Source organism: Guyanagaster necrorhizus (assembly GCF_019112545.1).
Source record: "Guyanagaster necrorhizus MCA 3950 unplaced genomic scaffold BT62scaffold_11, whole genome shotgun sequence".
Lineage (NCBI taxonomy): Eukaryota > Fungi > Basidiomycota > Agaricomycetes > Agaricales > Physalacriaceae > Guyanagaster > Guyanagaster necrorhizus.
In genome coordinates, this window is record NW_025064890.1 from 1,117,470 (window position 1) to 1,131,003 (window position 13,534).

Genomic DNA, 13,534 nt, shown 5'->3' on the forward strand with positions numbered 1-13,534 from the left:
CACTGGATCCGCTGCCTTTCTCTTCTCCTCCCACACCCTTTCCTCCTCTCTAGAGTCCCTTCAGATTCCTCGGACTCATCATCTCTCTCAGTCCCCTTGTCCTGTTCATCATCAGATTCTGGAGGCGTAGGGTGAGTCACCTTCTTGAAGCAAAGACCGGGACCAGGACCAAACCATTCCACCAACACTTGATGCAGCCAAAAATCAACAGCCTCTGCGGGGGTCATTTGCAATCCATCCTCTATAACCATCCCCTCCAGCTCTACCTCCTCAGCCTCAGCCCTTGTCACTGCCTCTGTGGCCTCCATCTCCTCAGCTTCTCTCTGAGCCGCCTCTTTCAACGCCTCCTCTGCCTCCTTAGCCTGCCTCTCCGCAGCCTGCTGAACCTCTGCCTTCTTCCTCTCCAACTCCTCCCTCTGCTCCTTTTTCCATGCCTCTCAGGCCACATGGTCCATCCAGACTCTTTCCTCCCACTCCCACTCCTCTTGCCATTCCAAATGGCTCTCTACAGCCTCCACATATTCTTCCTCCATGGTTCGCCATTTCAGACGAAACAATTCCTTGGCCTCTTCAGGGCCATCGGGGGTGGATCCCCTCACCAAAGGCTTGGGAGTGTGTGAGCGATGATACATGGTGAGCAATGACATAGGCAAAGATGGTGGTTTCAGATCAAGCTGAAAAAACTCCTATGGCCACCAACAATCTTCCATGTGACCCCACCAGCCATTGGGATCTGCACTCTTGAGGGCAAGAATGCTAAGAGGGGGATACTGTTATGCACATGCTGCTGGCCTCTGTATCACCTCAACCAACCATGAATCCAATCACACTACCCACTGGACTCCGACCGCTTCCCATTACCTACTAATTTCATTTCACCAGTATCATTTCACATCTGTATTTCACATTGTAATATCTAGATCTCAAACTCAGTAATGAATACCGACACCAGAACCCAATGGAATCCAACTCGGAATTAGCTACTATTAGTATATAAAGCCATGTACATCATCATAGCTACTCAGTTCGAATATCAACTTGGATAAGCCATCTACACTTCACACTCACCTCAACTCCTCCTTATCTTGTCCGTCAGATTCCGCTCTGAAGAATATTCCTGTTCACTTCTCTGACAGAACTCTGTTCCACCCATCCAGATCCTTGGGCTCCAACTCAAGGGTGACGTTGCCAATAGCTTTGTCGATGCCCATGCACTCCACCGGACTCCATGCATGCATTCAAGCCTACTCAATTGGCACGTTCCTAACAGATCTCGCCCATCTATCTTTGCTTGTTGTATAAACTTTTTTGGGCCATAGAGTTCATCGAGCCACTCCAGGGCTCAGCACTACTCTGCCTTTCTTATTTCTTCAATCATTTTGTCTACAACTTCTTCGGCCCTGGCCCAGTGAATCTAATTCTTTAGTATGGCTTTTGCCATGGCCTCATTTTTGGCTTTCTTAATGGCTCTCCAAGTTCATTCGGTATCAAATGGCTTGAGCCACTCAGAGGGGCCCTCTGCTCCTGTTTGACCCAGAGGCACTTGAGTTTCTTTTTGCAATTCTTTGGTGTGCATGGTAATACTTGGTATATTCAGATGTGTAGATATAAGAGTAACTACAGAAGTACTATCAGTCTGTCTAGCAGCTGGGATTTGCACACCATGAAAGTCCTTGGCTGACTCAGTGGAATCACTCACTGGTCGGCCTTGTCTTTTACTTTCTCCACTTTGGTCTTCATGCCAAGTTCTTCTTCTTCCTTCTGCAAGTTGGTGATTTGCACGTGGATATCTTCCCTTGTTCACTTCTTCTTTGGGCAGTCCTTAGCCATATGTTCTTTTAACCCACAGTTGAAGCACTTCTCTTCCTTTTTTATGTGGTCGATGTCTATCAGCTTCCTAGATCTGGTATATGTGATTCCAGTGCCCATCTTCTGAGCATTATAGGAGGTCGAGGTCATTGAGGTTCCTTGTGGTTTTCTGGCAGTTGTCTCTGATTTGTTTGGGGTTTGTAGTGTTGTCTTCTTGGGTCCATCCTGGAACATCATGAACTCCGCTTTCTGCCTTTGCCATTCCTTGTACATCTTGATGATCCATTCTTTCCATTCATTGTACCTGATTGGCATCAAATTCTTGATGCTGATCATGAAGATCATCATGATGTACGAAGGAGAAACTCCTCATTTGAGGGCCTCAACCATCCTGCTGGTATTCCCTGTATCTTCCCTAATCCCAGTGAGCTTAGTAAGCCTCTCTAGCTCATCAAAGTAGTCTGTCGCCACCTTGTCAGCTATCTTGTATTCCTTGATCTTTTGCTTGTGTATCTTCTGTACTGCTGGATCAATGAATTTGTCATTAAGTATCTGCTTGAAGACCAGCCAGGACAGATATCAGTAATGGTCCCGAGTGGCAGAGTAGAAGTTTGGGGATATAAGAATCCACCATGTTTTGGCCTTCTCCTCAAGGTATGAGGCCATGAATGCAACTTTGTTCATGTCTGTTCTGAGATATCCTGTATACACCTCAAAGTATTACTCACAGTCTACCAGAAAACAGTCAATATTGTTGGAAGCCCCTTTGAATGGTCAGGGCTTCCGAAGGAGATCAGGTCGACATTGAAGGATGGTGGCATCATGGGGCAGGACCTCCATTAGATTAGGATACTCATCAAATGGAGGTCAGTGCCACTCAATTGATAGCCTGGGGAATGAATGTAGAGAATGGTCATCAGCAATGGGACTCCCTTGTGGAAGAGCATCCTTTCAGACAATTACTCCATCTCAGATAGTGAAACTGAGCTGTACTGCTTCAGGATTGTCACAGACTGGCTCCTTTCTGGTACTGCTCTCTGTTGCCTCATCAGGTGAGGGCTGAGCCTCTAGAAGTCAGCTTCCTTTGCTGGTCCCAGGATTTCAGTACCCACTAGTTTATCCTTCTGGCACTCCTTGGGATCAGGACAGCCAGGTTGCCATTGATTAGGAGAAGGATGCAGAGTATGAATATGTGCTCTGGATTGATAGGGCTGAGTATACAGCCTGTTTCAGGGTGACAGGTGGGGTCTTCAGCATTGGTTGGATATTTGTCAGCATCTGATATGCTGGTGGTCACCAGACTTGATCTTCTGGATGCTTCTTGTTGTATTGGTTTGCCACATAGTCCATGGTGGCATACCTCAGCATTTCTGTTTATTCATCAGTAGAGGAATGCAAATATAATTGTCCTAGTTGTGATGCTATCCAGGTAGCATCATGCCATAAAAAGTTCACTCTCTACAGGTAATACTCCTGGTATTCCTGTGTCCTTACCCTTGCTACTTCCCATTCCAGTTCTTCTTCATCTGTTATTTCTTCCAATCCATACCTGAGGACTCCACCAGGACAGGGCAGGTCACTGCTTTCAGTTTTCTCAGCCTCCTTGTCATCCTCTTCCTCCTCAAGGAGGGAATCGGTAGGCAGGTCGTAGGGTCCCTCGTCCTCTTTCAGTTGTATGGTCATTGTGCTGCTCTGGCTGGGTGCTCAGCCCAGTGGTTGTAGTATTTGGTGTATCATCATAGGCAGCAGTGGGTTGGCTGCCGATATTAGAATTGTACTGGTTTCTGCCAGTTGCTCATGCCGCCTCCACTCACTCATGATAGAGGCAGATGTTCAGTCAGTAATCATTGTTGATAAGCTGGCCAATGACCTGACTTCTGAGAAATCCTTGGAGGGCATGAGCAGGGATATGGGTATTGCTAGGAACTCGAAGCCCATAATATCTGAGGATAGACTCATCACTCCCGATGGCTGAGTTGGTGCTGGGAGTTTTCCAGGAAGAGGGATATTCTGGGGTTGGAAGGTGCTGGTTCCAGTCAAGGGTCCCACTCCTGGATGAGCTGAGCTCTCTAAAGACTGGAGTTGAGAGGGAGCCATCTGCTCATACTGGGGCAAGGACACTGTGGACCTCAGGTCAAAGTCCATACCAGTTGGTGATATCAGCTCTGGTGAGCCTGTCCCTTTTCACTTCTTGCTGATGGTCTTAGTTCTGCTCATCATACTAGGCAGCCACTCTCCTTTGGAGCTCCTCCTTCTCCTTGTGGCAGTCCTCATGCTCTCCATGTACTGGCTGCAGCTTATTTTGCTGCCTATGCTTCTCTTGTCAGACAGCATTGTCATAGTTAAAGGAGACTGTAAGGTCTCAGATGGAGAAGTACCAGTGGATGGTTTCCTCTCATACTCATCATTGTTGCTCTTTGTCATTTTGGGGGTCCCTCCCTATCCATGGGCTGGCTCAAGTGGTAGGGGTGAGGCTGTGAGGCTGGCTGCAAGGAGTCAGAGGTTGGAATCATTGAGCTAGCCAAGCAGCATCAAAAGAGTCTCAGGCATGGTCAGCAATCCTATGGGTTCAGGAGGCTGAAGAGGGGTTGGAGGAGGAGGACTGTTCAAAGAAGTCCTCTAGAAGATCCTGGTCTTCGCCATAGAGGACCACATCTGGTACAAAGATCCTGTGTCCTCCTGGGATGCAAGAGTGCTAGTTTCCAAGTCAGGGGGAGTGTTGTCCTCCTGCTTCTTCTTGACCATCCTCCTGATGCGAGCTGCTAGACCTGGCTTCTGAGGGCTGGTAGGTTGTTCATCAGAATTTGGGGATGTCATGTAGGAGGAGGTCTGGAGTTACATTGCATAAGATTTCTCAAATATATAGAAACTCATTGTAATGTCTGAGAGCCCAAGCAGTGATTGAATGGCATCTCTGGCATAGCTGGATGATCACCAACAATCCTATTAATGTTCTGATGATGGATGAGAGGAGTTCAAAGAACTTGTGGTCAAAATTCAGGTCAGTAGAGATTGTGGGGGGCATTTGGTTTCTCAGCACAATTAGACTTAAAAAAGAGAAGTTGAAGCTTCGAGCTAATTGTTAGGCCCAAGCATCATGTAAACTGATACACATGATAAACAGGTGTCCTTTTGCACTTTGAGGGATCAGCTGAGTCCACTGAGTGTATATCTGTTCAGTGTATCATAAGATCAGACATTGACTTGAGGTAGAATGGTGGTTATAAATTTTAGCTTGAAGCTGAGATATATCAGTGAGAGCTATGAGTCTTAAGTACTGTACAGGCTATGCTAATAATACTCTGGCTAATTGTGTCTTTCTGTGTCCATGGTGCTCATTGTCCTTGAGCATTATTACCATACATAAAAGGTCGATTGTGCATCATCAAGCACTGTTGTCATGCATCAGTGAGCGAATGACAAATGAGCTGATTGTGATGATTAAGCCCTTCCCATGACTTCTGTTTGATGTCTTGACTAAGCATAAATAGGGGTAAAAGATGAAGAAGAAGAGAAAATAAAGGGGAAAATCATAACATCTGCAAGTTCGGTAACCCACTGCACTTGTCTGTGGATGAGTTTCTGTAGCTTCTTGAAGTACTAGAGGTTTTAGTGATTCATTCAGATTTCAAAGTTGAGTTTGGCATCTATAAGATAGTGCTGCTATTCTTCCAATGTGAGCATAATAGCAAGGAGTTCTTTATCATAAATTTCATAGTTGTGCTCTGTTGCCGAGAGCACCTTTGATAAAAATGCAACTGAGTGCTATTTGTCATTCTGTTTTTGTGACAAAATGGCATCAATTGCCCTCTCACTAGAATCCACTTCTATATGGAATTGATTGTCATTGTCTGAGATGGTGAGGACAGCATCATCTCAGACATTTTTTTTAATGGCAATAAATGCCACTGACTGAGCCAGTCTCCAGCTCTATGGTTCCTTTTCTGTGAGTGCAGTCATTGGTCATATGATTTTTGAGTAGTCATGGATAAAGTGACAATAGAAGTTTGTGAACCCCAGAAATGACTGGAGTTTGGTTTTTTTCAATGGTGCCAGCCAATCCATGATGCTGGCAACTTTGACTGGGTCCATTCAGACCACCTCTTTGCTGATGATCACTCCAAGGTACTTAGTTTCAAGTACCTCAAACTCACACTATTTCAGTTTAAGAAAAAGCTTTTATTCTCATAATATTTGCAGGATCTCTTGAACAATCCTGTGGTGCTCCATCAAGTCTTTGGTGAAGATGAGAATATCATCAAGGTAAATGGTTACCTTGCCATGGGTGATGAGGTCTTTAAAGATGTCATTCATCATCCACTGGAACATTGCTGGGGAGTTCATCAGCCCAAAGAACATAACAAGTGGTTCGAACAGGCTATAGTTGGTTCAGAATGCAGCCTTCCACTTGTCCCCTTCTTTGATGCAAACATTGTTGTATCCCTATTGGATGTTTAGCTTGATGAAGTATTTTGCCCCCTGAAGCTTATCTACCAGATTGGCAATAAGTGAGAGTGGATAACAGTTTTTGACTGTCATCTCATTGAGTTTTCAGTAATCTTGTACTGGCTGGAGTTTCCCATCCTTCTTCTTGACAAAGAAGAAGGGTGATGCTATGAGCAATTTTAAGGGTTAAATCTGGCTGAAGGTCAGATTTTTGTCGAGGAACTTGTTGAGCTCCTCTTGCTTATTCAGGCTGAGTTAGTAGACTTTGCAGTCCAAACTAGCCTTTGCATTGGAGACCAACTCAATTGTGTGGTCCTAGAGTTTTCTTGGGGAGAGTTCATCAAAATTTTCTTTGGTGAACACATCCCAGAATTTCTAGTATTGACTTAGAACAAGATCATCAAAAATCTTGTCCCTCTTGGCAAGATTGGCTTTAGTGGCCAACTCATTGCTCTTGCTGTCCATCATGTAAATGTGAATTGTTTTTTCTACATCCACAAAAAGCATCCTGTCCCCCTCTTCCAAATCAGTTTTCCATGGCTCCTTTGGATTATTGTCCAGCAGATAGAATGGCATCTTTCAGCAGGGGCATTGAACTAATGCTATGGTCTCTTTCTACCAATTGATGATGGAGTTATAGCACTTGAGCTAATCATATCTCAGGAACATTTCAGCTGTGCTGAGGTCAGTAACAGTGAGCTCGATTCATTCTTCGTACTTGCCAATTTTGAGTTGGACCTCGATATAGTTGGTAATGTCTCTGTTTTTGTTCCATGAGCCATTTATATTGTACACATAGGACAGTACTGCTGCCTTTCAGATGTTCAGGCCATATTGGTCTATAAAGCACTGATTGATGGCACTAGTGATACAGCCTGAGTCCAGGAGGGCCAAGACTGTGAATGTCTTATGAGTGTCTAATATCTCGATCTGATACTTGATGTTTATAGTTTGGCTGAGACAGCTGCAGATTTGGTAGAGTGCATGTTTGAGCTCATGCAATCATTTTAACTGTAAGTCAAAACAGTCAGAGGATTCAGAAAGTTGGGTAAAAAGTAGGATAGTTTCTTTATCTACTTCTATTTAGTGACATGAATGAGTCCACATCTTGAGTTTCACCATTTTCTCCTCAAGGATAGATGCTTCATAAATAGACTGTAAGGTCCACTCAGCTGTTCAGGGTTTGATCCATCTGGCCTTATTAACTGTCAGGTTTCTTGACTATGCTAGGTCTTTGCAGGCTTTTGGAGAAAGAGCTGGATGCTCTTCCCTAGGCTTAGCCAGTAGGACTACCAGTTTGGCTTTGGGAGGCTCTACATGGCTCTAGAGGAAGGAGGTGTCATCTTCCTCATTGAAAACTTCTTCAATGGTTATCTTGAAGTATCTCTCACTCTATTTGGCCCTCTTGAAGGGCACTTGAGTTTTTTCTGGCTCTTCAGTCTGGTCAGTGGGAGCTAACAATGCATATTTATTAGTAAAAGTAGAAACAATGTCCTTCATAGCTACTTGTCCACTGAGTCCAGACTTATCCTTCCATGGAGAAGCTGAGCTGGCTACTTTCCCATAGGATTTTTTACTTCTTCGATTTTAAAGGTAGCTGCCATAAGTTCCTTTTTCTCGGTGGGCTTTTCTCTCTCTTCTGCTTCTGTGATTGCTTTGAGTAACCACTGGATGTTGGTGGTGCTTCACTTCAGCTTGGACTGTTTGAGGCAGTCCTTGCAGAGATGGCCTTTCTCTCTGCATCTGAAGCACTTTTCTTTCTTCTTCAATTTGTCAATATCTATGGGTTTCTCTTGGCCACCAAACATGGTACCAGTGGTGGTCTTCTTGTCACCAGTAGTATTGCTGCTTGAGCTTGTTGAGTTAGCAGGTTTGGATCCTAAAGAGAATCTGGCAGAAGAGCCAGCCACTTTTGCCTTCTCAGTGACTGGTCAGTTGAATGGTCTAGTGCTATGGGTGACTTCTTGAGTCTAGCACTGGCATTCAGCATCTATGATGAGGATGCATTCCTTCCATTCATCATAGTTGGTCAGCATGAATTTGTTGACTGCACTGATCATGTTGATGTGCTGACAGATAATGCTGGACTTTAATGCATAAACAAGGTTTCCCTTGTTGCTCTTGTCAGTGGTTTCACTAGCAAGCTTCGCCTCCTTTTCAAGTTTGACAAAGTACTCAGCAGTGGTCCAAGTACTCTGCTTGACTTCATACATCTTGACTAGATGTACTTCTTTGATGGCTGGGTCAGAGAATTTGACCTGGAGTTCCTCCACAAATTTTGCCCATATGGGGAACTGATAATGGCTGACAGATTTCAATTAGTATTCTTGTGATTTAAGGATCCATCAGTCCAGTGCCTTTTCTTCGAAAAGGAACATCGCAAAGACTATTTTATATGAGTCCAGAAAGATTGTAGCAGTATGTACTTGGAAGTACATACCATACTGGACTAGAAAGTGGTTCAGATCTTCATACTGCCTCTTGAACAGGGCCAGTTTCTGAATGAATTTTGGGCATATTTGTATCTAAGAGGCATCATCCTCCATCTATCTCATTGGCCATTGAGATAATATCAATGATTGCCACTTATTTGATCCTTGAGGTAGAGACTAAAGACTTCTTCATCTGGCAGGTGTCTCTGCCAAACCCTCACTTAGGCTGCTTGATGAAGATGGTGAGGGTGGTAATTGTACTGGGTCTATCATCAGTAGCTCAGCATTTTGAATGTCTACTAGTGGTGCTGATGATACAATGTTAGCCCAAGAATCAGCTAATAGGTCAGTGGCTGCCAGTAACTGGAAGCTGTTCTGCTATGGATGGTTTGGCATCTCAGACTGAAGTGCCTCTGTGGTATTCATGAGACCATACTATTTGTATTGGTATAGTTTCAGCATTAAATAAGATGAATAGGGATAAAGAGAATTAAAATTAAATATAGTGGTCACCCATATGCTGTATGAAAAAATATCCTCCCAATCTTCTGCCCATAAGGTCATCACTCAGTGATGGCTCAAGTCTCCCTTCCTTCAGCTAATTGAATCTGACAGTGTCACTGCTGCTTCCTTCCAAATCCTCTGAAACTCCTTGGCAAGCCATTGCTCATGCTCACTGAGCATCCTGGTTAGCATGGAGATGCTGCTGTTCAGAGAGGTCACAGGTGTAGGCAACTGTCGAGAACTGGGAGAGAAAGATGATGCCTGGGCAGGTATCTTCTTTTTGCTCCTGTTGGAGTATCTTGAGACTGCAGAAGGTAATCAAGAGGCTGAGAGTGGACACATATGAGCATCTGGAGATCATTGGACTGGAGTCTTGACCAGTCTAGGGGCAGAGTGGAAACTCCTCAGGGCTGAGAGTGTGGGCTGAGGCTGGCTGGCCCTAGAGGCCATGGGCAAGGCTTTTCTCACAGTGAGAGCAGACCTCCAACTGATGAATGAGCCTCTTCTCTTGACTCCTCACATGCTAGACCTCTCACTATTGATGAATCCTGCCAAGAACATCATTGAAGGCGAGGGCAGCAGTGGGATTTGTGCTGCTTCTATGGCAGGGCAGGGAGTAGAGTGGTGGAGAAGTGTTGTTCTCTGGTACTCATCACAGATGGTGTCTGCAGAGGATGGGTGTGGCTTGCCTAGAGCCATGTACTGAGTGGTCGAAGACTGCAGGAGTGACTCTCAGAGTGGAGTCAGGGTATTTGAGCATAAGTGCTCAGGGAATAGGAGTGCAGGCCACTCTTGGTTGTATAGGAGGGTTTCTCTCATGCTCAGGCTTGGACTTAAAGTCCGAGAAGATAATAATTAGGCTATCAGCCCATCCACTATTCAGGCTGGATTCCTGTGGATTCAGTCTGAGACCAAAATGGCCTACTCCTTCTATTGCTTCTCATTCATTATTGGATGAGTCATAGTTGAGGTCATGGGTGACCTCAATCTTGGGCATTTGAGTGCTCTTGAGCCCTCAGAGGATGACTCCTCTTTCAGTGTCAATATCTTGTTCTCAATTTGGTGCATTCAGGAGAGAAAGCCTGACTTCCTCAACATCTGAGAAGTGGGTTGTTTTGACCTGCTCAGGTATGTCGAACATGTATCACATTGACTGGAGTTTATACTGGTGGATGATTGAATATCAAGTCTGCCAGCAGGATTGAGGAATGTGGAGATGGGGACTGAACCAACTGGCTGTCTGTTGGCAGCACCAGTGGATAATCTCTCATCTGTAGATGAAGGAGACATAGAGCATGAACAGTAGAACTGCTGCAGAAAAAAGTAGGATAGCAAGTACAAGTAGAGGAATGTTTATATAGTACTCCTGGCTGTTGTCAGGAGAAGAGCAGGTTCAGCTTCAGACTAATTGTTAGTGACCAACTACTACAAACAAACTAAAACTTAAGGCTATGCTTCGTGTTTAGGCAAGCAGCACTTAAGAAGTCTGAAAAGAGCAAAAAGCATCTCAATCAAGTCAGGTGATGCTAAGAGTTCAGTCAGAAGAGTATTGGAAGAATAAACTTTAGTCTGAAGCTGAGGCTTAAGGCTACAGCTGAGCTACCTTATATATAAAAGAGTGTAGTCTAATAATATATAATGATGGTGTGATGTAAGACCTATAGTCATACTAGAGGTGTCTGATATATGAGTGTCGCAGTAAGGAATATATATATCATTTGTGCATCATATGGTAATAGTTCTGTAATGATATAAATATGTGAGTATTTCAGCATGTTGTGCTACAGAGTGGGGTTGTAGCACAACAAAGATGTAGGAGCAGCATGTGAATGACATGGAAAATGATGTGGGTGAAGAATGTAAAGGTGTGAAATAGTCATATTCATAACACTGTACAGGTATTGTTTTTGATCTTCTTTATATTTGTAAATGTCTTACCTACATGTCATTTATATATTCATGATCAGTTGGTCACTCTCCTCATCTGTTAACTGTGACAGTTGGGATGAGCATTATAATGATTAACACTGTACTTATAACTTACAATATTTCATAATATACTGATATTGTACTATTAGTAACAATCCTCTTTGTACTCAAATTCTTACAGGATGATCCTCTGAAAGTCCCATCCATCAACAGTTTTCATAGTCTTTTTTATGGCTCTTGAAGATGGTCTGCATGACATCTTTTAAATCAGATGGAATAGCTTACTCTTTATCTATACTCATACTCCAAGTAAATCTCAGGTGCAACCAGGACTGAAGTTCTAATGATCTGATGATTGGAACTTTGCCAGAAACATGGCCTTTGGAGTTCTATGAGTAGATATAAGAAAGGGCAGCATCTATGATCATATATGACAGACCTGTTCCATTCCAGAAAGGTTGAAGAGTAGGTCCACTTGGATTATACTTTTTGAGGTTTCACAAAGGAAGGTGGTGTCTTTATTGATTAAACCCAGAGAAATAGCTGAGAATCTATCTGACAAGTACTGAGTGCAACAACATTTACAAACCACTGTTTAATCTGAATGCTGATGAGCATTAAAGGAAGATAGGCTAAAGCAAATGAACCTCATTCTAAAATCTGTATTTCATATCTAAAGTATCTAGGCCTTAAGTTAGTTGCAAAAATGAGCACTATAACTATATCATTACATATATAAAGCCTAGGGGAGTAATTACTCAGCTTTTACAGTTCAATTGAGGCCTCTCTTGTAAATCTTAATGGATAAATAATCAATTGATTAGGACAGTAGTGTAAATAGCTGGTCAAGGTGAATACACCTGAATATATGGCTGGTCAAGGCTGATAACACCTGAAAGGTATGGCCAGCAATGCTCAAAGAGAAGGGCTTAGATGTCTTTGAATGGCTGGTTACTTAACTAAACCAAGTTAGTGCTCCCTCTGGCCTGACACAGGTCCAAAATCTTAAGGGTGCACAAGTAAGGGGTAAAAAAGAAGAGTTGCTTCTATCAACTTTACAAGCTTTATATACTTCTACAAGTATGAGTCAACTCAGCATAATACTGAGTCAGAAATCTAATCTTAACTACAGTGAGTTGCATGAGTCATTAACTACTTGTATAGAGTCAGTAAGCATATGAGTCATATTCTGATGCTATTAATATCTAATTATACACTAAGATGAGTCAAAGAGTCCTTACAACATACAAGACCCTACCATCATCAAATCTGAGATCCTTGTTATCATGCTTGGACTATATAATCAATTGACATCCATGCTAACTGCTGCTTATTCTAGGTATATTGTCAGCAAAAGTGCTGTCCACCACCTCTTCTTGAGTTATTCTTGAAGGCATCAGCAACTTTTCTGTTGACTAGGTTTAGCTGAATTCAAACCTGCCTATTCATATGCTAAATTAATCACACCTCAAGATGCTATCTTCACTGAACTGGTCTTAAGACATTTGTTATGATTTTTCTCTATATCTTTTTCTTTTTTTTATCTTATCAGAATGTCTATCTTATCTTGGGTGCTTTCTTGAAGAGTGTAGAAACATTAGATAATCACAACAGATAGAGTGCCATTGTACTTGATCATCTTACCCACAGACAATTCTCTATTATCCTACTCCCAATGACCAGGCAGGATCTGTTAGACCCAAGCATCATGTGAGTGAAACCACATAATAAACAGGTGCCTCTTCACACTTTGAGAGATCAACTGAGTTCACTGATGCAGTTCCAATCGGTGTGTCATAAGGCCTGAAGATTGGCTTGAGTATAAAATAGTGTGAATAAACTTTAGCTTAAAGCTGGGGACTATCAGTAAGAGTGAGTCTCCTTAAATACTATTACATGGTGTACTATTAATACTTCATACTTATTGTGTATCTCTCTGTCCTTGTCGCTCATTGTCCTTGAGCATTGTTACTGTATATAAAAGGCCAATTGTATGCTTCATTGTTAGACATCAATTGTATCGAAAAACTATGATGAGGCCTGTTGTGATGACTAAGCCTTCCTCATGGTTCTAAGTGCTTGTCTTTGACACCTTGACTAAGCATAAATAGGGGTTTCAAAAAAGAGAAAATAGAAAAAATTGTAACATTACCCTCTTTTTAAGACTATCATCCTGATAGCTTAATTTAGGGAAATTTCATAGTTGTGTATAGCATCATCAGCATTCATCAATTTCTCATTGATCCATTGATTAGATTCTGGGCCATAACCTTTCCAACTGACAAGGTAGTCAACCGTCATTGTTGTTCCTCTGCCTTTTGCCTTGATTTTGCATAGTTTATAGTTCAAGACTTGATCAATTTTATAATGTTCTTCATCATTGATCAGGTCTGGCAGAGGCAGTGGAGGTTTTT

The 13,534-nt window shown here is 42.9% G+C and overlaps 1 protein-coding gene across 1 annotated transcript; it reads right to left on the minus strand.

The window, feature by feature from the left end:
* Nucleotides 1-4,428: 4,428 nt before the first annotated feature.
* Nucleotides 4,429-13,421, minus strand: BT62DRAFT_1005380 (uncharacterized protein; the record flags this gene model as incomplete). Its single annotated transcript, XM_043177146.1, has 2 exons — nt 4,429-4,638; nt 13,404-13,421. 2 exons carry the CDS (start codon nt 13,419-13,421, stop codon nt 4,429-4,431), a joined length of 228 nt encoding a protein of 75 aa, XP_043040479.1.
* Nucleotides 13,422-13,534: the final 113 nt, after the last annotated feature.